The 27150-nt window shown below is 46.4% G+C and overlaps 1 protein-coding gene across 1 annotated transcript in view; it reads right to left on the bottom strand.

Annotated features, from left to right (window-relative positions):
* Positions 1 to 7000: 7000 nt before the first annotated feature.
* Positions 7001 to 27150, bottom strand: part of MND1 (meiotic nuclear divisions 1) — a gene marked incomplete in the record, with an annotated part of 65829 nt that continues 45679 nt past the window's right edge. Inside the window, 2 exon segments of the mRNA XM_027772570.1 lie at positions 7001 to 7726; positions 12627 to 12671. Coding sequence (XP_027628371.1) covers positions 7620 to 7726; positions 12627 to 12671 — 152 coding nt within the window.

Raw genomic sequence — 27150 nt, 5'->3', positions numbered from 1 at the left:
ATAAAGTACTTCCGAATACGCTAAAGAAAACGGAACATCTGTGTAAAGAAATGACTAAAGTACTGGGAAAACCGAGAGCACACTTGAGCACACGGAAAGACATCCCTCGTTTCTGAAAAGGATGTTTCCTCTTCAAGGTGTCATCAGTTACCCTTGAGTTAATTTATCCTTTCAATATAGTCTCAATTAAAAAAAAATCACCCCTCAGGGGGCATGGCTATACCACAATCCATTCTCCTCCATTCTCTCGGAATTTGGGGCAGGCACGCACACACATGTCTGGCATGAGTTTCACGCCATCGGATCTGGGACTCCAGCCGTGGTTGACCATGTGGGAGCCCAGTACCTTAAGCACTAAGCCACCTGCTGGTCCCTCAAAGCAGGTCTAAATATTCACTATGAACAACTGTGGGGCCAGCATGTGGCACGGTGGTTAAGGCACTGGATTCCTGTCTGGTGACTGCAGTATGAATCCCAGACCGAGGGGCTTGAAAATCACACCAGGCATGTGTGCGCGAGTGCCCCATACCCCGAGAGAATGGAGGAGAAGGGATCGTGGTAGGGCCATCCCCCTGGGGGGCGATTTCTCTTTCTCTCTCTCCATCTCTTTCTGTCTCCTTCCTGGAGAGCCCATGCCCCTATGACAAAAGCCTAAAATAATGACCCAGTGATGCACAGGGAGAGGGCGTCGACTTCTGCAATAGCAAACCGGGGCCAAGCAGCCAGCCTTACGGACGGCGTCATTACAGGGCTCTCGTGGTCAGGGGATCTGAAACCCACTCGGCTGACCATGCGGTTCAAGTCTCAGCCCCAGTAACTTCAAACACACGCCAGGAGCACGTGTCCGTGTGCCCAAATCTCGACAGGATGCAGAGATGAAGGAGGCATGGCACAGTAACCACGCCACGCTGAGCGCATACACCCCCTGACTTATGAGAAAGAACAAAACGGGGGCCAGCAGGTGGCGTGGTGGTTAAGGGGTTGGACTCCCACATGGCCGACTGTGGCTAGAGTCCCGGACCTAGTGGCTTGCTTTCTCACTTCCCTTCTCTCTCTCTTTCTCTTTGGTGAGCACACATACCCTATAGCAAATTAAAAAATAATAGTAATAAAGAAAAAAATATTGAAGATGATCGTATTTATTTACTTTATTATTGCTTTCTTTTTATTTGACCAGAGATAGAGAGAGGAAGTGAGAAAGCAAACTACCAGGCCCAGGACTTGAACCATAGTTGACCATGTGGGAGTTGGGCACCTTAACCACCACATCTGTTGGCCCCAATAATAAAGAAAAATAAATGAATAGTTCTTTTTAAAAAAATATTGAAGATGATCGTATTTATTTACTTTATTATTGCTTTCTTTTTATTTGACCAGAGATAGAGAGAGGAAGTGAGAAAGCAAACTACCAGGCCCAGGACTTGAACCATAGTTGACCATGTGGGAGTTGGGCACCTTAACCACCACATCTGTTGGCCCCAATAATAAAGAAAAATAAATGAATAGTTCTTTTTTATTTCTTTTTTTTGGAGAGGTTTATGCTATAGGGCGTGTGTGCTCGCCAGAGAGACAGGAAGCGAGAAATCACCCCCCAGGGCGGATGGCCACACCGCAATCCCTTCTCCTCCATTCTCCTCTCGGGATCTTGGGCACGCACGCACACGTGCCCGGTGTGAGTTTAAGCCACCAGGCTCCGGGACTTGAACCACAGTCGACTACATGAGAGTCCAGCAACATAGCCATTACGCCAACTGCTGGTCCCAAATAAATAATTCTTTTAAAAACAAAACAAAAGATAGCATTATCTAAACTATTGTGACTATATTAAAAAATAAAGGTACTAGGCCAGCCATGGCCTAGTGGTTAAGGGAGCTGGCTTCCACCTGGACAACCTCAGTTCAAATCCTGGTTTTGGCAATTTGAAAAACACTCCAGTCATGTGTGCCCCAAATCTCGGCAGGTTTGAGGAACGGAGAAGGATGCCGTGTGACTGTGTCCCTCTGGGGGTGCTTTCTCGCTCTAGCCCTGTCTCTCTCTGGCAAGCACGTGCACCCCCTGGCAACTGAAAAAAACAAAACAACAGCCCCGCAAATGGGTGGTACTGAGTGCCAAAGGCTGGCCACTCCTAAGGGTCCTGTCACAGCTCCCTGCGCGCTGTGCTCTGGGGACGCCGCGCACGTCTGTCAGTGAGGCCCCCCCTTGCTGTGCTGTCAGCGCCCAGGTAACCTGACGTTGGCTATGCAGGAATTATTTCCTCCACACAAACAGCTAACTACAGCCTCCTTTCCCTTCCTGGGTCAGTGACTAAGTAACTACCAGCTGGGGCTGGCAGATGGCATAGTGGCTAAGGTGCTGGACTCACACATGGCTGACTGCGGTTCAAGTCCCAGGCTGGGCGACTAGCTTTCTCACCTTCTCTCTCTGGTGAGCCCATGTGCCCTATAGCAAATTAAAATCATAAATACTGAGAGGTCAGAAAAGTCATGACGCATTTTTGCATAGAAAACCAGAAAAATATGATATCTTTTCTGATGACCCAATAAAATTAAATGAATTTTTTTTTTTTTAGAGGTTTTTGACTTAGGGCTTGAGCATTCGCTAGAGAGAGACAGAGACATCCCCCAAGGGATGGCCACACTGCAATCCGTTCTCCGTTCTCCTCCTGGGATCTTGGGCATCTGCTACACCATCTACTGGTCCCTAAATAAATAATTCTTTAAAAAACAAAACAAAAACAGTTCGCAGCATTTTACTAGCTTAGAAGACTGTCCTAACTCTGCGCGGCTCAGAGGCTCACATACAGACAGACCTCTCTCATTCCTATGCTAGCCCTAGAGACCCGAATTAACAGGACAAAGCAGAAAAAGCTGCCTAGCACTTATGAAAAGGACACTATCTTTTAGGGATCATTAGAAATGACTTCCTTTGGGGCCAGCAGGTGATGTAGTGATTAAGGCACTGGACTCCCACATTGCCTACCTTGGTTCGAGTCCTACATCTGATGGCTTGCTTCTCACTTTCCCTTTTTTCCCTCTCTCTGGTCAGATAAAATAATACTACTCAATACAATTTAATAGCGATTTCTTTAAAAAAGAAAGAAATAGCTTCTCTTTTGGACTTACACCTTTTTTCTAAGCAAGGAAGGATCTTTTGTAATAGAGAGCAAACTTGGTCTGAGAAATTTTGGAGTTCCCAGTGTTTTAGAAAAGGGCTCACGGTGGATTATTTTTGGCTTTCGCCTTTTGTGTCTGACATCAAACATTTCCTCTGGTGAACAGAGCCCTTGCCCTAAGGTAACATACATCAAGACTTAAGGGCAAACAGAGGCGGACCAGTTGCTCTGCCCGTCCTGGAAGAGATTAAGCAGGCGGAGTGGCTCCGCAGTACAAAGACCAGATTCACTAACATTTTGGAAGCCATTGGGTCATTTCAGGCATATGGAGTATTTCACTCAAGGTATTTAAAAGGATATTAAAATTGGACAGTGTAAAAAAAAATAAGGCATGCATGTAAAGGGCATTACACACAATTTGATTGTTTTTCTTTCATTTTATCTTGGAGTGCTGCAAACATTCTATGGTCGAAGGAAAATAACCAAGTCTGTAAACATAACAACTAATGTGGCGTGTTTCTAAGCAGAATATGAGTGACCTAGTCCCCAGAGAGGAAGCAAAACATGCCTTTCCCCAGGTGACCATGGACAGGGGTTCCTATTGTCCGCTTTTGAGAGCAAGAGACAGGGTTTGGAATTTAGCAAAGAGTTTTCCCTTGGTCTGGCCAAAAGAGGAGGGACACATGGAAGCTGGGGCTTGTAGGCTGTAGGTGGGTTTCGCAGCTTTTTGGGTAGTGAATGGAGAAGAAAGGTTGCTGAGATCAGAGAAAAATGTACTACAGCAGAGATGAGGAGGCTTAACACCACATCACAGAGACACTCCAGTTCTGTGCCAGGGGCAGGGTGCAGGGAGAATCCTGCTACCAATGGGTCAGAATGCACCGTTAATGTTTGTGGGTGTGACTCTCCAGGTCCCCTGGAAAGGATTATGGAAAATAGAAAAAAGCACTCCCTATAAATAGCTAAGATGAACTAGCTAAGATATATATACTATTTTTAAAAAGAATTATTTTATTAATTATTTTTAAAATTTGATCAGAGAGTGAGAGAGAAAAGTGAGAAAGCAAGCCACCAGGTCCGGGACTCGAACCATGGTTGTCCATGTGGGAGCCCAGTATCTTAACCACCATGCCACCTGCTGGCCCCAACTATTTTATATTTTTGCCATAGGGTATGTGTGGTCCCCAGAGAGAGACAGAGAGAGGGAAAGTGAGAACTCTCCTAGAGGGGGTGGTCATGTTGCAATCCCTTCTCCCCACATTCTCCTGTCAGGATTCTGGCACTCATGAACACACACGCATCCAGAGTGATTTTTCAAGTCACTGGGTTTGGGAGTCGAACTGCAGTCAGCCACGTGGGAATCCATCACCCTAACCACCATACCACCTGCTGGTCCTGGATATAAAGTTTTAAACTTATTTAGATAGTTGAAAAAAAGAAAAAAATCCTGGATTCTATATAGGTGTGATGTGTTCTACAAATGCAACTATCGATACATCATCTTATAAGGTGTATAAATCAGGACAAAGGGCCACACGCTTACCCTTTCCAGTAGACAGCGGTCAAAAACTCAAAAGCAGGCAGTCTTCATGCTGAGAAATTCCTCTACTTGACCTCAGATGTGAGGACCACCAACTGTTATGGTGGGGATAATGGTTTATCACCCAACGGTCCATGCTTTGTAATTTGGTCTAAGGGAGTGGTGATTGGATCCTGGCGATTCGGTCATGGCGGCTTCGGTCTCGTAAGTGGACCGATTCTGACTTGTGAGAGCTGCGTTCTAGCTCTCAGGTGTGGGCTCTTCTGGACTGTGTTGCCCAGTTCCCTCCTTCCGCGGGTGCGCACCAGCCTGCTCCTTCCAGCCACGTTGTTGGCAGACCTGTCAGCTCCATGCCGCTGGACTTCCCAGCCTCCAGAACTGTGTCTTCCCATATGGCCTCCAGGACTGTTATGAGCCACATGTGGCTGGGCTGACAGGAATTCCTGACAGGGCCTCACCAGGTCACAAGCCTTCTTACTCCAGCCTCTCAGTCTGCAAGGACCACAGGTGCGTGGGACCACACCTGGCCCGTTCGGGCTGAGCTGGGAACCAAAGCAGGCCCCCACGCGGTCTTACATATTGCACAGCGATGCCCTCACATTTGTGCCATAGGCTGGGCCCATTAGCACTTTTTTTTTTTTTTGAGAATTATTTTAACTTTATTTATTTATTTATTTATTTAAATTTGATCAGGGGAGGAAAGTGAGAGACAGAGAAGGAAAGTGAGAAAGCAAGCCTCCAGGTCCAGGACTGGAACTATGGTCAGCCACGTGGGAGTCCAAGCATTCTTAACCACCACTCCATCTGCCAGCCCTGCATTTTTTTTAAAGAGATTTTTAGTGTAGGGTGTGAGTGCTTGCCGGAGAGAAAGAGAAAGCGAGAAACCACCACCCAGGGGGAGAGGTCATGCTGCAATTTCTTCTCCATTCTCCTCTCAGGATTGTGGGCACGCACACACGCATGCACAGACACACGCACTTGGCCTGAGTTTTAAGCCACTGGGTCCGGAACACGTGTGTATGTGTATGACAGAGCTTTCAAACACATTCTTGGCACTTAGTATCTGAATAAAACTGAAAAACGTTATGAAGTCATGGCTTGCAGCTTGACCGAGGTGGCTGACTTCACTTATACCGACCTAGTCGGACGAGCGCTTTGGGAAGCTCGTTGCTGCGGTGGTTTGACTGTGTCCCCCGAAGTTCACGTGTAGACACTTCATCCCCAACGCCAGCGTGGAGAGGTGGTCGGGCCGTTACCGCGGGGGTGGTTTCTACCCCCTCTCATCTTCCCTCTTCGCCCACGACGTGATGCAGCGGGAAGGCCCTCGCCACATGCGGGGCCCCTGCCCTTGGCCTTCCTGGTTTTCAGAACTCTAAGAACAAACCTGTCCTTGATAAGCGAGTCACCTGTGGTACCGTTACAGCGACACGAGGGGACGAAGACGGCTGCCATCCTGCTTTTGATTGACCACAAAGGACAATTTCTTACTTTATTAAAATTAATAAAATGATGAACACAAGGTGAGTGAGAATTCAGAGAACTAGCTGGCTAATATTGCAAACGCACATGTGCACAAGCTCGTGGGTTCTTCACGGCCGCCGAAGTTTTAGTCTATGTAGTCGAAGTCTTCTGGAATGCCAAAATTTTTATCAATTTTATTTTCTTCAAGCCCGAATTTTCTTTTGGCCCAAGATTTTATGGAAAATATGTTATCTATAAAGAAAATTGAGAAATATTTTTACAGATTTGACCACACAATCATAAAACATTTCTGAGCCCCATGTGGCTGGGCTGACAGGAATTCCTGACAGGGCCTCACCAGGTCACAAGCCTTCTTACTCCAGCCTCTCAGTCTGCAAGGACCACAGGTGCGTGGGACCACACCTGGCCCGTTCGGGCTGAGCTGGGAACCAAAGCAGGCCCCCACGCGGTCTTACATATTGCACAGCGATGCCCTCACACTTGTGCCATAGGCTGGGCCCATTAGCACTTTTTTTTTTTTTTGAGAATTATTTTAACTTTATTTATTTATTTATTTATTTAAATTTGATCAGGGGAGGAGAGTGAGAGACAGAGAAGGAAAGTGAGAAAGCAAGCCTCCAGGTCCAGGACTGGAACTATGGTCAGCCACGTGGGAGTCCAAGCATTCTTAACCACCACTCCATCTGCCAGCCCTGCATTTTTTTAAAAGAGATTTTTAGTGTAGGGTGTGAGTGCTTGCCGGAGAGAAAGAGAAAGCGAGAAACCACCACCCAGGGGGAGAGGTCATGCTGCAATTTCTTCTCCATTCTCCTCTCAGGATTGTGGGCACGCACACACGCATGCACAGACACACGCACTTGGCCTGAGTTTTAAGCCACTGGGTCCGGAACACGTGTGTATGTGTATGACAGAGCTTTCAAACACATTCTTGGCACTTAGTATCTGAATAAAACTGAAAAACGTTATGAAGTCATGGCTTGCAGCTTGACCGAGGTGGCTGACTTCACTTATACCGACCTAGTCGGACGAGCGCTTTGGGAAGCTCGTTGCTGCGGTGGTTTGACTGTGTCCCCCGAAGTTCACGGGTGGACACTTCATCCCCAACGCCAGCGTGGAGAGGTGGTCGGGCCGTTACCGCGGGGGTGGTTTCTACCCCCTCTCATCTTCCCTCTTCGCCCACGACGTGATGCAGCGGGAAGGCCCTCGCCACATGCGGGGCCCCTGCCCTTGGCCTTCCTGGTTTTCAGAACTCTAAGAACAAACCTGTCCTTGATAAGCGAGTCACCTGTGGTACCGTTACAGCGACACGAGGGGACGAAGACGGCTGCCATCCTGCTTTTGATTGACCACAAAGGACAATTTCTTACTTTATTAAAATTAATAAAATGATGAACACAAGGTGAGTGAGAATTCAGAGAACTAGCTGGCTAATATTGCAAACGCACATGTGCACAAGCTCGTGGGTTCTTCACGGCCGCCGAAGTTTTAGTCTATGTAGTCGAAGTCTTCTGGAATGCCAAAATTTTTATCAATTTTATTTTCTTCAAGCCCGAATTTTCTTTTGGCCCAAGATTTTATGGAAAATATGTTATCTATAAAGAAAATTGAGAAATATTTTTACAGATTTGACCACACAATCATAAAACATTTCAAAGATAATGAGTTATCCTCATTATTCTTTTATTTCTATTACTTTTGAAGGTATCCGAGTCAGTTTTCTGTATTTTCAAGATAATTATAAAAAGGTTGAAGACAGCTACTTTCAGCAGGCACACAGAGCTCAGCGGAGCTCACTGCTGCTAGAGAACCCCGGCCTGGAGTGAGAGACAGCTCTGAGCGGGTCCTTTCCGCGTCTCTGCAGCAGAGGCCAGGGCTCCGAGCTGCCGCCACCGGGGGACGTTCGCCCTGACGGTTCTCCCCTCCAGAGTAACGGCTTCCAGACACTCCGCCAGTGTGAGGGGGTGAGGAGGAACGGGGACGCCTTTCTCAGGACAGATAGGAACGGCTGTGACTTCGGCAGCCCCTGGGAGTTCGTAAAATGCATTTGCACAAGCGTTTACCGACTTCAAGGCAATCCGATGGACTGTGTACAGAGATCTTTGTCCAAGGATCTCCATCTTGGTGCAGTGGGAGAACAGAAAGTCTGGGGTGGCCTGCAGCCAGTGGTTAAGGGAACCGGAAGCCACAAGGCTGACTGTGGTTTCAATCCCAGCCCCGATGGCTTGGAAAAATCACCAGGTTCGCGTGTGTGGGTGCCCCAAATCCTGACTGGATGGAGAAACGGAGGGAAGGGACTGCAGCATGGCCGTGCCCACTAGGGGGTGCTTTCTCCCACCGTGAGCATGTGCACCCTCTGACGGGGAGGGGGAGGAAGAAAAGAAGAAAGGAAAGGACACCTGGGACGTCTTTGGGAGGGTGACTGCACACACAGGCCAGGCCGGTGTGCGATGGTGGCTGCACGGGGGAGGGGCACAACAGCGGGCTTCCCCTTTCCTTTTCAGTTTGTCACAGGGCAAGTGCACTCAGTGTAAAGCAAGAAAGCGCTCCCCGACGAAGCATGGCCACACGTCCCTTCTCCTCTGCCTCTCCCTGTTCAGGATTTTGGGCACACGCACAACTGCTGGCCCAGGACCTGAACCCTGTGGCCAGCTGTGTGGAATCCAGCTCATGTAACTGCCAGGCCATAGGATGGCCCTTCGTTTTTAAGAGAGATTTTTGCCATAGGGTGTGTGTGCTCACCAGAGAGACAGAGACAGAAAACGAGAAATCATTACCGGGGGGATGGCCACGCCGCAATCCCTTCTTCTGCATTCTGCTCTCGGGATCTTGGGCACGTGTGCACATGAGCCCAGTATGAATGTTTTTAAGCCATCAGGTCTGGGACTCGATTGGTGGTTGACTGTGTGGGAGTCTGGCAACGTAACCACTGCGCCATCTGCTGGTCCCTGGCCAGCTGTCTTTTTCTTTAAAAAAAATTATTTTTTAAAGGGTTATTTAACTTATTTAAAATTTATTTACTTAAATTTGACCAGAGTGGGACCAGCAGTTGGCATAATGGCTATGTTGCTGGACTCCCATGTAGCTGAGCGTGGTTTGAGTTCTGGACCTGGTGGCTTAAACTCACGCCGGGCGCGTGTATGTGTGTGCCCAACATCCCGAGAGGAGAATGGAGGAGAAGGGATTGTGGCGTGGCCATCCCCCCTGGGGGGTGATTTCTCGCTTTCTGTTTCTCTGTCTCTCTCAGTCTTTCTGGCGAGCACACGAGCACTATAGCAAAAACCTTTCTCAAAAAAATATTGTGTGCATGGTAGTTTAATTGTAAGTATAAAATAATGATAAATACATTTCTGGAATGAAGTTTATTTCAAAATATTTTTATTTTAAATTTTTAAAAATTTGGGACCAACAGATGGCTTGGTGATAAAGGTCTCCCACATGGCCAACCACAGTTCAAGTCCCAGACCCAGAAGCTAGAAAATCACAGGGCGCATGTGCATGGATGCTCAAAATTCTGAGATGAGAATGGAATAGAAGAGACTGGCATGGCCGTCCCCCTGGGGGCTGATTTCTCACTACCACCCCCAACCCAGTCTGGATGAGCGTACACGCCGTATGGCAAAAACCTAAAAAAATTTAAATAAATAAAAATTAGGGGACAAGCAGGTGGCATGGTGGTTAAGGCGCTGGACACTCCCACATGGCCGACCAGGATTCGAGTCCTGAATCTGGTGGCTTGCTTTCTCACTTCCCCCTGCTCACCCTTGGCAAAAAAAAAAAAAAAAAAAAAAAAAAAAAGAAAAAAAAGAATGAATAAATAAAATAAAATAAATAATTATTTAAAAATGAATAAATAAATAAAAATTAAAATTTGGGGTAATTTTGGCAAAAATGCTTGCCGGAGAGAGAGGGAGGGCCAGCCGAGGCACTATCAGTTCATGCACCGTTCGCTCACACTCCACGGGCCCCGCACTCTGCTGCTCACCTCAGTGCTCGTCTGCCGCCTAGAGCACCGCGTCACCTAGGGAATGGCTTTGGCACAGGCAGGACACAGACTCAGCGGCCTACCTACCTCTAGACTAAGCTAGGAAAAACCTGCTTGTACTCTTTGTAAAACAGAGGTCTGGACAGGAGTCAGGGAGGCCAGCTTGAGCCCGGTCCTCTAGGGGCTCATCAGCTGGGAGCACACGGGCTCACTGAGCTCCGTACACCTCGGCGTCCTGCAGCCTCACCCACGGCCTTGAGCCCGGCCCGCCAGGGGCTCATCAGCTGGGAGCACACGGGCTCGCCAAGCTCCGTACACCTCGGCGTCCTGTAGTCTCACACATGTCCCCCCAGACACAGCACGAGGTGAGCAGTCCCTAACAGATGCTCAAAGGAGGGAAAAATTCGATCACCATCATTTTATAATTTAATATTGAAAACACGGGGCCAGCAGGTGGCATAGTGGTTAAGGCGCTGGATCACACATGGCTTACTGTATGGTTCAAGTCCTTGACCCAGAGACTTGAAAAACATGTCAGGCGCGTGCATGCCATGACAGAGAAGGGATTGTAGAGTGGCCATTCCCCAAGGGGTGATTTCTCACCTTCTCTCTGTCTCTCTTTCTCTGTCCAGTGAGGGCATGTGCCCTGCAGCAAAAAGACTGAAAACTAACTGAAAAAATACTGAACACATCACTGTAACTCTGATAGGTTTTAACAATACTAGTCACACATATAATTCCCAGGAATCGCCATTTATCAATATTAACTTTCTTCTAAACCTTTATACGCACAGATAATGCCTGCCCCACCTCCTGCTTTGTTAGAGAAAAGGAGAGACAGAGAACGCAAGGCAGAGACAGAGACAGAGAACGCAATGCAGAGAGACAGAGGCAGAGACAGAGGCAGAGAGACAGAGGCAGGCATTTCTTTTTTCTTTTTTGGAGAGGTTTTGCTATAGGGCGCATGCACTTGCCAGAAAGACAGAGGGAGACAGAGAAAGAAAGCGAGAAATCACCCCCCCCAATCCCGTCTCCTCCATTCTCCTCTCAGGATCTTAGGCACGCATGCACACATGCCTGGTGTGAGTTTAAGCCACTGGGTCTGGGACTTGAACCACAGTCAACTACATGGGAATCCCGCGGCATAGCCATTACGTCAACTGCTGGTCCTGAGACAGGCATTTCTGACATGGCTTGCTGTCCCAGCCTCCCAGCTAGTCAGGAGCACACAAACAGCATCTAGAGTGTTCAGATCGGCCCAGGGAACTGAACCTGCAGTTTCCAGCCTCCCAAGAGGTGGTGCTCTCCACACTGCTGTGGCAGGTAAGTGACACCTCGTGCATTCTCACGTCTCAGAATATCCCTGGTGGAGACCAGAGTGTGTCCACTGGCAAATGCATTACAAAGGCACTTTACATGGAAAGGCCTTGCAAAAACAAAACAGAACAACACAGCAACAAGACAGCCTTGCAGGGAGGGTGGTGCGGTGGTAGGTGGGGCGCACACCCTGGGGGCAGAGAAGGACCCAGGGCAGCACGTGCCCTTGGCCCCAGGGCTGTAGTTTCCTACTTAACACCAGGCACGGTGATCACAGCTACTGGTGAGACTGCCGTGGAGACGAGGTGGGCCTGCGGCGACCGGCATCACAAGCGGCAGGCAGGCAGCTACCGCTGTGCTGTTGGCAGGAAGACACGTCTCCCCTGCCACTCTCCAAGGGGCACTTTACATCCTCAGAGTAAGCTTTTTAAAAAAAGAATTATTTTATTTAACATTATTTATTTATTTAAATTTGACCAGAGAGACAGAGAGAGAGAGGAAAGTGAGAAAGCAAGCCGCCAGGTCCAGGACCTGAACTGTGGTCAGCCATGTGGGAGTCCAGCACCCCTAACCACCACACCGCCTGCTGGCCCCAGTAAGTATTTTTAAAAAAGAATTTATCTATCTACCTACCTATATATTTATTAATCTGTTTATTTCCTTATCGATCTATTTATTTATTTAACTTGATTTGACCAGAGAGGGACAGAATGAGACAGAAAGAAAGGAAAAATGAGAAAGCAAGCTGCCAAGTCCGGGACTTGAACCGGGTCGGCCATGTGGGAGTCCAGCATCCTTTAACTACCACGCCAGTGGCCCCCATAATAGGTTTTAAAAAAATAATCGTAACTAACTGAGATGATTTAATTTATAAAAACTTGAGTAATGCATACATTCCCAGAAATAATAAGTGTAGAAGTTTTTTTTTGAGGTTTTTTGGCATAGGGTGTACACACTCGCCAAAGAGAGAGACGGTGAGAGGGAAAGTGAGAAATCACCCCCCAGGGGGAATGGCCACACAATAATCCCTTTCAATTCCTTCTCCTGAAATTTTGTGCCCAGCATGATTTTCCAGCTGCTCGGTTTGGGACTTGAACCGCAGTCAGCCATGTGGGAGTCCAACGCCTTAACCACAGCACCTGAATGCCCCATGCAGCAGTTGAGCGATAGTTTACCGGCGTTATGATACGTACCAGTCCATCTGTTAGCAGCTTCTTTGGCTACTTTATTTGCTTGACCTGAAAAATAATTATAAATAAAAAATTATATATATCTACATAAATGTATACATTATATATGTGCCTTTCACATGAATACAATTTTTATAAATTCCATATAGTTTATAAAATTTAGATACGTAAAACGGCTCTGGAGAAAACCCTCCAAATGGTGAGATCACAGCGTATCTCACCGCACGCCCGAATCCCGGGGAGACCGCAGAGCGCGGCAGACCTGAGCCCGGGAGAGAACGCCGCGCCACTGAACTCGCTCCTTTGACGACGGTAAGTTTAAACGACCTGTTTCTCACACACCTTGCCACACCAAAACATGATAGAATAAATGTAGAAGCGAGAATTTCACTGTGTGTGTGTGTGTGTACATAATCAGGCCACAACAAACCAGACCTTAAAGAATTCCGTGGTGGGCCAGCAGGTGGCATGGCGGTTAAAGGCACTGGCCTCTCCCACATGACCAACCGCGGTTCAAGTCCTGGACCTGACGGCTTGCTTCCTCATTTTCCCTCTCATTTTCTCTATCTATAGGTACATGAGTACCTATAGCAAATTAAAATAAATAAGTAAATGAATGAATGAATGAATGAATAAATAAATAAAATCATTCTTAAAAGAGAAACAGTGGTGAGCAAGTAGCCCCATGAAAGAAAATACTTTGGGGCCAGCAGATGGTGTAGCAGTTAAGCTGCTGGACTTCCACATGGCCAACTGTGGTTCAAGTCTGGGACCCGGGGGCTTAAAGCTCACGGCACATGTGCATGGCCAAGATCCCAGGAGAATGGAGAAGGCACTGTGGCACAGCCATCCCCCCTCGGGGTGATTTCTCACTTTCCCTCTCACTGTCTCTGTCTCTCTGGTGAGCGCATGTGCCCTAATAGCAAAAATCTCTCTCTCTTAAAAAAGAGGAAATATCTTTATATTTAAATGTACATCTTATTATGAAATATATCCATATGAGAGCCGGCAGGTGGCATGGGAGTTGGGGCACTGGATTCCCACATGGCCAACTGCAGTTTGAGTCCTGGACCTGGCAGCTTCTTTCTCGCTTTCCCTTTCTCTCTCTGACTCTGTCTGGTCAAATTAAAAACAACAACAACAAATGGAATTAAATAAATAATTCTTTAAAAAAGCATCTGTATGTGTATTATGTCCTTATGTCCTTCAAGTTAATCAACACCTAATTATATTTTTTGCTAAACCCCACCATTTGTGTATTCATTCATCAGCTGTTGGGCATTGGGACTGTACCCACTGATGAATAATTCGGTAACGTCTATGTGAGCATGTTCTCAGCTCTCCTGGGTATAAATCGATGGGACTGTACCACTGATGAATAATTCGGTAACGTCTGTGTGAGCGTGCTCTCAGCCCTCCTGGGCATACATGGAGGAGTGGAATTGCCGGCTCAGATGGAAACTCGATGTGCACCTTGGGGAACAGGTGAGTTGTTTCCCAGGGGCTGGGCTGTTTTACAATGCCCCCAGCAACCTGAGAGTTGTCTCCACAATCTCATTAATACTTATTTTCTCGTTTTAAAAATTACTGCCAGGCCAGCCAGTGGTGTGGTTAAGGTTGCTGGGTCGCACAAGGCTGACTGCACAGTTCAAGTCCTAGACTCGGCAGCCTGAGAAACAAGCCAGATGAAGTGTGCACGCGTGTTCAAAATCCCAAAGGGAGAAATGAAGGGTTGGGGGTGACCATCTTCCACTGAGGGAGTAAGAGTGCCTCCCGTCTGCTCCCTCTAGCAAGCCCGCGCACCCTCGGGCAAGACTCATAAACATCGCTGCTACCCTGATGGGCATATCTCAGGCTTTGTGTTTTCCTGATGACCAGTGACATTGGGCACCTTTTTATGTGCTTATTGGGCATCTGTGTATTTTTCTTGGACAAACGTTTATTCAAATTCTTCGTACATTTTTAAACTGGACTATGTACTGTTGGTGAATTACCAGAGCTCACTATACTACTTTAGATAAGACGCTTGTCAGATTTAAGATGTGTAAACACCTTTTCCCATGTGCGTTATCGGTTCACTTTATTTGGGGCACACATGCACATGCCCCAGGAGTGTTTTTCAAACTGCCAGGGCTGGGATTTGAATCATGTGGCTGGCCATGTGGGGCTGGCTTCCTGAAGCAGCAGGCCGGAGGGCCGCCCCTCTTCACACCGTCTTGATAGCGTCCAACAGCTTTCAGTTTTGATGAAGTCCGATTTACCTGCCTGCTCCCTGCCTGCTTATGCTTTTGGGGTCAGAGCCAAGAGACATGCCTAATCCGAGGCCAAGCATACGCCTCTGTCTCCATCTCATTCTTATAACCTTAGCTTTGACATTTAGCTTTTTATTTTATTTTTTTATTTTTTGACACTTAGGTCTTTGCTCTATTAATATTTAATTTTTGGTTTATGGTCTTTTTTTTTTTTTTTTGAGAGTTTTTTGCTATAGGGCGAGTGCGCTTGCAAGAGAGACAGAGAGACAGAAAGCCAGACGTCATCCCCCAAGGGGGATGGCCATGCCGCAATCCCTTTTCCTCCATTCTCCTCTTGGGATCTTGGGCACGCACGCACATGCGCCCAGCGTGAGTTTTAAGTCACCAGGTCCAGGACTCAAACCACAGTCGACTATGTGGGAGTCCAGTGACACAGCCATTACGCTAGCTGCTGGTCCCTGTTTATGGTCTTAAGTAGGGGTCCAGATAAGTTCATTTGCATGTGGACATCCATTTGTGCCCTACGCCATTAGCTGAAAACTCGTTCCTGATTGGTTAAGTGTTGGCATCCTTGCTGAAATCCAGTTAGGTTTTACTTCTGGACTCTGTTTCACTCCATTATGTCTCCGCATGTCTACCCTTACACCAGTACCACTGCCTCAACTGCTGGTCCCCCGTATTAACTTTTGAACTTGGGTAATCTGTGTCTTCCAACTTTGTTCCTCTTTTTGAAGATTTTCCTGGCCATTTTGGGCCTCTTATATTTCCATATGAATTTTAGGATCAGCTTGTCAGTTTCTGCAAAAAAGCAATAGGAACTCTGATACATCTTCCATAGAATCTGTAGATCAATTTGGGAAGTATTTCCATCTTAAGTTTTTCACCCCATGAACATGGGATATCTGTCCTGTATTTATGTCGTCAATTTCTCTTAATGTTTCATAATTTTCAACACAAGTCTTATACTTCTTGGATTATTCTTATATTTAGGTATTTTATTCATTTTGATGCCACTATGGGGAAAAATGGAATCTTTTTTTCTGCTTAATTTTATTTTCAGATTGTTCATTGTTAGCATACAGAAATATAATTACTTTTTTAAGAAGTTTTTACTATAGGGCGCATGCACTTGCCAGAAAGCCAGAGAGAGACAGAGAGACAGAAAGCGAGAAATCACCCCCGGGGGGGAGGCCACACCACAATCCCTTCTCCTCCATTCTCCTCTCAGGGTCTTGGGCACACACACACACACAAATGCTCGGTGTGAGTTTAAGCCACCGAGTCTGGGACTAGAACTGCGGTCTACTACGTGGGAGTCCAGCGACATAGCCATTATGCTAACTGCTGGTCCCTACAAGTAATTTTTTTAATACTCATTTTATAGTCTGCATCTTCGCTGACCTCATTTATTAGCTTTAATAATCCATCATCTTTCTTGGTGAACTGTTTAGGGCTTTCTATATATGCATACAATCATGCCATCTGTCAAGTAGAGACAGTGTTACTTCCTCTTTATCAAAAAATAAGCTTTTTATTTCTTGTCTAACTACGCTGGCTAGAATTTCCAATTTCTAGTACAATGTTGGATAGAAGTGCTAAGTGTAGACATCCTTGGGGAAGCCTTCAGTCTTTAACCACTCAATACGATGTAAGCAGGGGATGTTTTGTAGATGCCCTTTTATCAGACTGAGGAAGTTTACTTCAATTCCAAGTCTGTTGCATGTTTTTCTTTTAATTATTTAATTTTATTTATTCATTCATTTATTTTAATTTGGCCAGAGAAAGACAGAGAGCGAGAGAGAGGGAAAGTGAGAAAGCAAGCCACCAGGTCTGGGACTCAAACTGTGGGTGGCCATGTGGGAGTGTCCAGCACCTTGACTACCACGCCACCTGCTGGTACCCATGTTGCATGTTTTTAATCATGAAAAGGTATTGAGTTTTATCAAAGATTTTTCTCCACCTACTGAGAGAATCACGTGGTTTCCTCCGCTCAGCTTTGTCATATGAATATGCTGTACTACATTGATTTTTTGTATGTTGAACCAATCTGGCATTCCTGGATAAATCTTATGTCATCAGAGTATATAATCTTTTTCTTTTTAAGTTTTTGCTATAGGGTGTGTACACTTGCCAAAGAAAGAGAGAGACACAGAGAGAGAGTGAGTGAGAAATCTCCCCAGGTGGGATGGCCATGCTGCAATCCCTTCTCTACCAGTCTCTTTTTAGGATTTTGGGAATGCACGCACACACATCTGGCATGTTTTTCAAGACACTGGGTCTGGGACTTGAACCACAAAGCAGGCCATGTGAGAATCAGCATCTTAACCACCTCGCCACAGGGTTGCCCAGGGTTCACCCTTTTATCATTCTAATTATAACATATACTAAGGCTCAAGTAATAACTTAAAAAGTCTTGAAGTCTATGTTGTCTGTGTTAGCGTAGCCACTCCAGCTCCCCTTCGGTTACTTTACAGGGTATGCATTTTTTCTGGTCTTTTACTTTCTATATATTTGTTTCTCTGAATCTAATATGAGTCTCTTAAAGATATAGTTAGTTTACATATTTTCTCCTATTTTGTCAATCTCTGCCTTTTAACTGGAGAGTTTAATTCATTTTCATTTAGTGTAAATACTGGTAAGACATGATGTATATCTACCATTTTGTATTTGTTTTCTGTATGTCTTAGGTCTTTTTGGTCCCTCAATTCTTTCACAACTGCCTTCTTTTGTATTAATTGGAACTTTTTTTAGTGTATTATTAATTTCCCTGCTATTTCTTCTACCAAATATTTTGGGTTATTTTTTTTGTGGATTTCCTGAGGAATATCATTTCTAGCTTAACTTATAACAATCTAGTTCAGATTAATGCTGATTTAATTTCAATAGCATACAAAAACTTTGCTCTTAAATGGCTCCAATCTCTTTTTTTTTTTTTATGCTATTGTCTCAAATCACATTTCATACACTGTGTGCCCATTGACATAGATTTATTATTAGAGCTTTATGTAGCTACCTTTGCAGCCAAACAAGAGGACAAAGGGAGATATGAACAAAAGTAGATGTATACAGTTCTCCATATTTACCTATCCAGAAGCCTTCACCAGTAGGATTTCTTTCTTCATGTTGATCCAGTTGTGACCCAGTGTACTTCCACTTTCATTTCATTCAGCCAAGAGGAATCTCTTAAGAATTTTTGTAGGGTAGATTTTCTAGTGACAAACTCTTAAGTTATTGTTTCTCTGAGAATACCTACTTTGTCCTTCACTCCTTTTTTTTCTTTTTTTAGGAGGTTTTCGCTATAGGGCACGTGCATTCACCAGAAAGACAGAGAGAGACAGAGAGACAGAGAGACAGAAAGTAAGAAATCACCCCCTAGGGGGAATGGCCATGCCACAATCCCTTCTCCTCCATTCTCCTCTCAGGATCCTGGTCACTCACACACACGTGCCCGGCGTGAGTTTAAGCCAGTGGGACTCGAATCACGGTTGACTACATGGGCGTCCAGTGACATAGCCATTGCGCCATCTGCTGGTCCTGTGCCCTTCTCTCTCGAAGGAAAATGTTTCTGGATACAGTATTGTTGGTTGACAGATTTTTTTGGTCTTACCACTTGGAATATGTCATTCTAATACCTTTGACCTCTATGGTTTCAAATTAGTTGCTTCTTGTTGCCTTCAAGATTCTCTTGGTCTTTAGCTTCAGACAGTTGGGTTATGACTGTCTATGTGTGGATCTCCTTTGCATTTATCCTATTTGTAGTTTGAAGGAATTTTTGAATGTATAAGATGAAAAATTAACCAAATTTGGGAAACTTTCAGCTATAATGTCTTCAAATAGTCTTTCTTTCCCCTTCTCTCCCTTCTAGGGAAGAATATCTTTGATAGCATCTTGCCATATTCCAAATCTTCCCAGCTGCCTTCTAGGCAGCCAGGATTGTGGGCATGCTCACAGGCATACCCAGTGTGTTCGGGTCGACCCGGGATCTGAACCCTGGCCTGCCCACATGGCTCCACTATCACCTGGTGGCACTGTACTGCCTGCAACCACTGCAGTGGGGTCTGGGGGACATTCTTGATGGTGTCCTAAGAGGTCTCTGAGTCTTTGTCAACATCTTTTTTTTTTGGAGAGGTTTTTGCTATAGGGCGTGTGTGCTCGCCAGCCAGCCAGAGACAGACAGAGAGACAGAAAGCAAGAAATCATCCCTCAAGGGGGTTGGTCACGCCACAATCCCTTCTCCTCCATTCTCCTCTCGGGATCTTGGGCACGCACTCACATGCGCCTGGCATTAATTTTAAGCCACCAGGTCCAGGACGCGAACTGCGGTCAACTACGTGGGAGTCCAGCGACATAGCCATTACGCTAACTGCTGGTCCGTCTCTGTCAACATCTTTAAATTGTTTTTTTTCTATTCACTTTGGAAAGTTCAACTGAACTATCTTCAAGTTTATCAATGTTTTCTTATGCCTGGTCAAATCTGTTGTTCACTCCTCTAGTACATTTTTCGTTTCATTTATTGTAATTTTTCAACTTCAGAATTCCTTGTGGTTTCCTTTATAATAATTTCTCTTTATTGGTTGGTATTCTCTACTTGATAACATTCTTAGACTTAACTTCAGATCCCCAGACATGGTTTCCTTTAGCTCTTTGAACATATTTAAAATAGCCAACCTAAATCTTTTTCTATAAGTCCAACGCTTGGGCTTCCTTCAGGAGCAGTTTCTAATAATTGCTTCTATTCTAGTGTATGAACAATATTTTGTTTCTTTGCATATCCTGCAATTTTTTGTTATAAAACCAGACACTTGAAATAATAAAATGTGGCAACTCTGGAAATGACACTTTCTCTTCTCCAGGATTATTGCTTGTTGTAGTTGTTGCTATTTATTTGTTTAGTGATTTTTCTCGGCTCCTTCTATAAAGTCTGTGTTGTTTGTTTTGTATGGCCACTGAAGCCTCTACCTAGTTAGTAGCCAGATGTTGCTGGAAGAGAGATCTGCTTAAACATCTGGACCAAAGCTCTTTGCCAAAGGGCAGTGGGCACATGCTAGGGTGTGTCTTCATCATTCAGCTGGCTGTTTGCAACTCTGTCTGCACTTCTTATGCAGCCATGCAGGTCAGCTAGAGGGAGGTCAGGGCTGTTCCAGGTCTTTACGGAGAATCCAAACAGCCCCATACATGAACGCAGCCTTCTAGATTTCCACGAATATATCGCTTTTCAAGTTACCCACAGATATCTCCTTCTGTGTCTCCTTTTAAGCTTTTTTTGTGAGTTCACTATTTGCCTCAACAGTTATTCATCACCTAAGACAGCTGTAAAGTGAAAACTCTCATCTGTAATTTTTCAGACAAACACGTTCCAGGGAGAGAATTTTGGCACTGGGCAGACTCCAAGCCAGATCAAATAAAGACAATGCTTTTTAGTGGCGTCTTTCAGGGAACCACCAGAATTATAAATAATGACAGTTCTTTGGGGTCGAGGCTCGTGAAGAGCTCCAGCTGCAGTTTGCCGCCTCTGATAACAGGTATGTGACTGTTTCTCTCAAAGTTACTGCTGAGCCGGGAAGTGTGGAGACGAGAACATGGCAAATGAAAACACCACCAAGCTCACTACGTTTTACTGAGAGTGGGTGACTTTTCTTAAATAGGCTCCAGTAAGCCTTTGGCTAATTTCCATAGATCTGAAAAGTTGACTGTAACAATTATTATGAGTTTTTATGGAAGGGTAGCTTTTCAAAGACTCATACTCCACCATTTTCAATGTCATCCTACATTTTTTTTTTCTAAGAAAATTTCTTAAGTACTTCTAAGATTATTTACTTTTAAATATTTTTGTGAAAATTTCTTCTACTTGTTTGGTATACTACTCAACACAGTAGCTAAAATTAAAATTTACTTCTTAAAAATGAACTGTTCTGAATGTGGAAGGGAGGGGGTCAGGGGAAAAACCCACAACATTCACTAGACACGAGAATGTCTCGTTGAGGATAACGTATATAGTAATGTCTCTTTGACGTGACTAACATGCACCGTCTTCATGCTGGGAAAAACTGTAAAGACGCACAGTGACTAAAGTAAGTTAGAACAAAACAAAACACCAAAAACAATCTGTTGCTTTTACTTCTCACTTCTTGGATATTTACAGCTAATCTTGATAATATTTGCCTAATGATATCAGTAATTCAACTGGACAAGGGCCAGAAGGGGGGCATGGTGGTTAAGGTGCCGGACTCCCATATGGCCAACCGAGGTTTGAGTCCTAGACCTGGCGGCTTACGACTCACACTAGGCATGTACACGTGCATGCCCAAGATTCTGAGTCAAGGAGAAGGGAGTGCAGCGTGGGCATCCCTGGGGGATGATTTCTCACTTTCTCTGTCTCCCTGGGAAACACACTTGCCCTATAGCAAAAATAATTCAACTGGCATGATGACATGCATTTCTTGAAGGTGACACTGAGAGATAAGGGTTAGTACACAGGTATGTCCACATGTGGAGTCAGTACTGAAAGATCTCGTTAGTAAAAACACATCTGTGTGCTGACCTGCCTGTGTGCACGGAGCACAAGCGTTACGCTGCTGCAGCTGCACACGGTGTCCCAGATAGACAGGGCAGGCTTGGAGTTAGGCTGGGAAGTCTGTAAGATGGTGCTGCAACCACAGTATTAAGAACCAAATTCGATTAAAACCAATTTGTAAAATTTGTAAAATTCATAATCCCTTTTTTTTTTAAAAGAGAGATTTTTGCTATAGAGCATGTGCGCTCACCAGAGAGTCAGAGAGAGGGAAAGTGAGAAATCACCTCCCAGCTCCCAGAGGGAATGGCCATGTCAAAATCCCTTCTCCTCAATTCGCCTCTTGTGATCTTGGGCACGCACGCGTGCATGTATGCACATGTGCCTGGCATGAGTTTTAAGGCACTGGGTCTGGGACTTGAACCATGGTCAACTAAGTGGGAGTCCAGCAACGTAACTGTCATGCCACCTGCTGATCTCAGAAACTCATAATCCTTTAATCTGGTATAACCAGATCTACACTAACATGATTAAATCCTATGAACCCCTCACTATCAAAAAGCACATTAAAAAAAAAAAGATTTTCCCCACAGGGTGCATGTGCTTGCCAGAAAGCGATAGAGACAGAGAGATAAGGAAAGTGAGAAATCACACCCCCAGGTGGGTTGGCCACACTGCAATCCCTCTAGTCAGCCATCTTCTTCTTGGGATTTTGGGCACACATGCATACGTGTCCAGTGTGTTTTTCAAGCTGCTGGGTCCAAGACTTGAACTGCAAAGTCAGCCATGGGGGAATCCAGTGCCTTAACCATTGTGCCATCTGGCCCCAAAAAGCACATTTTTAAAAGGACAATTTCATCTGGGAATGGGTATTTGGGTTGAGTAGAGATTAAAGTCTAAAATTAAATTTAGTCATCTACTATTTAAACATTTAAGTTTCTTAAATCTGTGGGTTTATAGTTCTCATCAAATCTGAAAAAAATGTAACCTGTATTTCTTCAGATAATTTTCTGGCCTGAGAACCCTCCTTCTCCAGCCCCCAAATACACTGCTTTTAGGACTCAATGACACATATATTGACCTAATACATGTATGATTTTCATATTTCTTTTGAACATGGCATTTCAGATGTCATTGTCACATATCTAAAATTCCTTTTGGGGCCGCCTATGGCGTGGTGGTTAAGGTGGCTGGGTCCTACATGGCCAGCTGGACAGTTTGAGTGCTAGACCAGGCGGCCTGAGAAACCTGCCGGGGGGACTGAGCAGGGGCTGCGTGTCCAAAATCCCAGGGGGTGCAATGGAGGAGACGGGGGTGGGATGGGACCATTCTCCATGGGAGGTGCTTTCTTGCACACGCACACTCTGGTGAAAAAAAAAAAGATTTTAATTATTTTTTCACTGTTCCATTTTAAATAGTTGCTACTGCTTTGTCTTCAAATACACTACTTCTGCAGAATTTAATCTGTTGTTTACCCAATTTGGTATATTTTAAATGTCAGAAATTAAAGTTCTCATGTTTAGAAGTTTGACTAGGTTTTAAAATTTTCTACTTATGATAGATCATGTGTAGGCATGAGAGACAGAGAGACAGAAACAGAGAGAAGCATGCTCCCTGGGTTTGGTCCTCCAGCCCATCGGGATGCTGAGCATATGCGCATGGATCTGGTGCCCACGGGCTAGGACTTGAACCGAGGTCGGCATGTGGCTCCCAGCCCTTCCGCTCAGTATGCTACTGACTGTGGCACAGAGGCTGGGCTGGGCTCTTTTTTCCCCCCATGTTTCTACTAAACTTTGTGAACACACAGAATATGCTTACAAGTTTTAATATTCTGGTTAGCTAATTCTAATTACTGGGTCAGTTTTGATTGATGGTTTCTCTTGCTCAGTGTGGTCATGTCTTAATTCTTGTCTGCATACCTGGTAATCTTAGCTCGTGCGCCCGAAACAACGGATTCTGTTCGATGCTACAGATACCATTTAAAAGTCCATTTCCTTCTTCCATGAGCAAGTGAGCGACAGACAGACGAGGCACCCCGACAGGGCCTTCATGCCGTGATCACCACCAGCAGCAGGTGCTCTGATCGTGGGCATGAGTGTGCCTGTGTGCTCAGGGAGGTCCCTGGATGCGGCCCTGGAACAGTCCCCTGTGGGTGAGCCTCGAAGTGCACCGCGCCACCACTGTGCCACCCAGATAGTCCTGTATTCTCGTAAATATTCTTGTGCCTTTTTCTAGGACATATTTAAGTAGCGCGGCAATGGTCTGATGCTCTCAAGTCTCGGTCTGAAGGGTAGGCGGGTCCGGAGTGGAGCTAGTCTAGGGTCCCTGACTCCTCTCTGTTGAGGCGGTCTGACTGAGAGCTCTCCCCTCGGCCCTGCGTGTTAGCAACTCCCGGTCTGGTTGGTGGGGACAGCTGCTCCTCGTGGCCCTTAGTGAGTGCCAGGCACTGCTCCTTCCAGTTCTCTCGCAGTTTGTTACCAAGCCCTGGGTAGCTCCTCACATACTGAGACTAGTCAAGGGGGCCCTGCACGTATCCACAGTCCTCTTTCTGCACGACCCTTTTTTCTTTGCTCTAGGGTGTGTGTGCTTGCTGGAGCGACAGGGGAAGGAGAAATTACCCCCCGGGGGATGGCCACCCCGCAATCCCTTCTCTAGTTTCCTCTCAGGATTTTGTGGGCATGAGTGTGCCTGTGTGCTCAGGGAGGTCCCTGGATGCGGCCCTGGAACAGTCCCCTGTGGGTGAGCCTCGAAGTGCACCGCGCCACCACTGTGCCACCCAGATAGTCCTGTATTCTCGTAAATATTCTTGTGCCTTTTTCTAGGACATATTTAAGTAGCGCGGCAATGGTCTGATGCTCTCAAGTCTCGGTCTGAAGGGTAGGCGGGTCCGGAGTGGAGCTAGTCTAGGGTCCCTGACTCCTCTCTGTTGAGGCGGTCTGACTGAGAGCTCTCCCCTCGGCCCTGCGTGTTAGCAACTCCCGGTCTGGTTGGTGGGGACAGCTGCTCCTCGTGGCCCTTAGTGAGTGCCAGGCACTGCTCCTTCCAGTTCTCTCGCAGTTTGTTACCAAGCCCTGGGTAGCTCCTCACATACTGAGACTAGTCAAGGGGGCCCTGCACGTATCCACAGTCCTCTTTCTGCACGACCCTTTTTTCTTTGCTCTAGGGTGTGTGTGCTTGCTGGAGCGACAGGGGAAGGAGAAATTACCCCCCGGGGGATGGCCACCCCGCAATCCCTTCTCTAGTTTCCTCTCAGGATTTTGGGCATGCATGCACACGTGCCCTGCATGTTTCTTTTTAAATTAATTAATGAACATTAATCATCAATGTCTTTACAGTGGACAGCCCTTCTTTTCCCAGCATGTTTCCTAGGCCTCGGTTCAGGATTCGAATCACCAGGTGGGATCCAGCTACTTCAGCCACGTAAAACTCCATGCCCTCTAGAACACTGCCCCGTGAACCCCACTCACGTTGGTCTGCCTGACTCCGAGTTCCACTTCCTCACCTCGAGGATCTGTGGAGCTGGAGCGGGGCCTGGACCTGGGCCTGGGCCTGGGCCTAGGCCCTCCTTCACTGCGTGGCAGAGACACCCTCAGCAAACGGGGCAACGGGGAGGCTCCGTGTTCTGGCTCCTCTCTCCAAGAATCTCTGACCTTCCACGCCTGACCGCGAGCATCTGAAAACCACTGCTTTGCCTTTTGTTTGAACTGTTTGCAGGGAGGAGAACAAATCTAGTCCCTGTTATTCTCTCTCGGCTGCAAGAAGAGCTACACGTGCTCCTCTGAGTTTTAAAAGCAGAAGAATTGAATATTCCTTTATAGAAATATAAACTGAAAGTTAATTTAAAACTTTGTTTTACAGGTATACAAACTTTTAAGTTTTTTCTTTCCTTATGACTATAGTTTAATGGCTTTCCACAGAAAAAGATATTCTAGCCTCATATCTAAAATACATTCTTGGGATAATGTTGGTGCCCTATATATCTACTGTCTATAAAATATGTTAAGTTTTCTATAATTAAAGTACTCCCTAAAAACAGATATTCTTTAAGAACTTCAAAATGAAACACCTCACAAAGCCAGGATGGAGAGATTCTTGCCTTCTCATCCCCAAGTCAACAATGAATATATAATAATTCTAATAGAGTCATCGTTATGCTGCATAAATAACTATTACAAGGTAACCTAGGTCTGATGGTGATGACGAATCATGAAAGTCTATTAGCTGACAGAAAACCAGAAAACTTAATCTCCCTTCTCACTTACGAAGGCCTCGCGTTGTGCATAATGCTCATTCATCTTGGCATTGTCCTTGGGGTGAGAAGGACATCGCCGGACTCTCAGGTTCAGAGGTGAGGAAGGACAGCGGAAGGTACGCAGGGTAAAGTCTCGACAGCGCCTCCCCTCAGGTGGGAAATCCATCATCCTTCTCACCCCCTCAAACGTCGTCTTCAAACCCTCCTAACGTTCTGAGAGCCGGTGCACCTGCTGAGACCGCGCCGCTCAGGAGCACAAGGACCAGCACGGCGTAAACCACAGGCCTGACGTGAGTCTGCCCCCACCCAGCAGCCTGGCACAGTCCTCTGACCCTGCTGGTTTCCAGAGCTGCAGGACGACCCGCTGGTTTAAGCTCAACAGTAGGTTGAAATAGAAGAATACGCCTAAATAACAGCTTTATCACCCTGAGTGGACAGAAATGACTGAAATATGAAGGGTAGTGGGCTGGCCCCGTGGCCCAGTGGTTAAGGGAGCTGGATTCCACATGGCCAACTGTGGTTCGGATTCTGGCTCCCGTAGCCCCCGTAGCTGGGTGCATATGCACGCGTGCCCCAAACCCTGCCAGAACAGAAGGGGCAGAGGTGTAAACACATCCCCAGCGGGGGTGCTTTTGCCTCCTCTCTCTCTGGCATGTGCACCACCCTGGGACAACTTGAGGATTTTTAAATTATGAGCTAGCAGGTGCTGTAGTGGTTAGGGTGCTGGACTCCCACATGCTGAGCACAGTTAGAGCCCTGGGCCCAGTGGCTTAAAGCTCACTCCGGGCATGTGTGCCCAAAATCCTGAGAGGAAACTGGAGAAGGGACTGCGGAATGGACACCGCCTGGGGGGAGGGGGGTGATTTCTCACTTTCTCTCTCTCTGTCTCTCCAGCAAGTGCATGTGTCTATAGCAAATAAACGACAAATTGTTTGATCATGAGAAGCAGGATAAACTGTGCAGTCACGATTGGCAGCGATGCCGGTCAGGGCCACCTGCACAGGGAAACAGCTGTGGCAGCTCGAGGACCACGGCTGGGAAGGCTTCGGTCCCTGCTGGACACTCTAATCATGGCAGATCATAGTGAGACAGGCCGGCAAAGAGGTGGGACTCTACAGAAAGGTGTGAGATTCACACGAAGCTGCCGTCGGAGAGGAGCGCAGAGCCAAGTCAGAGCAGCACCCGGAGGACCAGACCCGGTTACTGTACTGGCTCCGAGTTTTCACCATGAACCGCAGACGGTGTGGCTATGCGGACCTGGGACGAGACCACCTGGAGGCAGGAAGCCAGGGGAGAAGCCTGCCCGGGAACTCTCCTTCCAGAGAAGCCACTCCAGATGGGTGCTTGTCAGCTGTGCCCGAGCGAGCCAGGTTCCTGCATGGAGCTAGCCCTGAGCAGGTCTGGCTCCTGGTGGTGACCTCCTACTGGTCTCTGCCACCGAGGCTCACCTGATCATAGTGAAAGCTTCAAAAGGGCTTCGTTTCCTGGCATATCTGGTGAGCACTTCCTGCT

This window comes from Tupaia chinensis, unplaced genomic scaffold (genome assembly GCF_000334495.1).
Source record: "Tupaia chinensis unplaced genomic scaffold, TupChi_1.0 Scaffold000283_2, whole genome shotgun sequence".
Lineage (NCBI taxonomy): Eukaryota > Metazoa > Chordata > Mammalia > Scandentia > Tupaiidae > Tupaia > Tupaia belangeri.
This window is presented reverse-complemented; position numbering and strand designations above follow the sequence as displayed.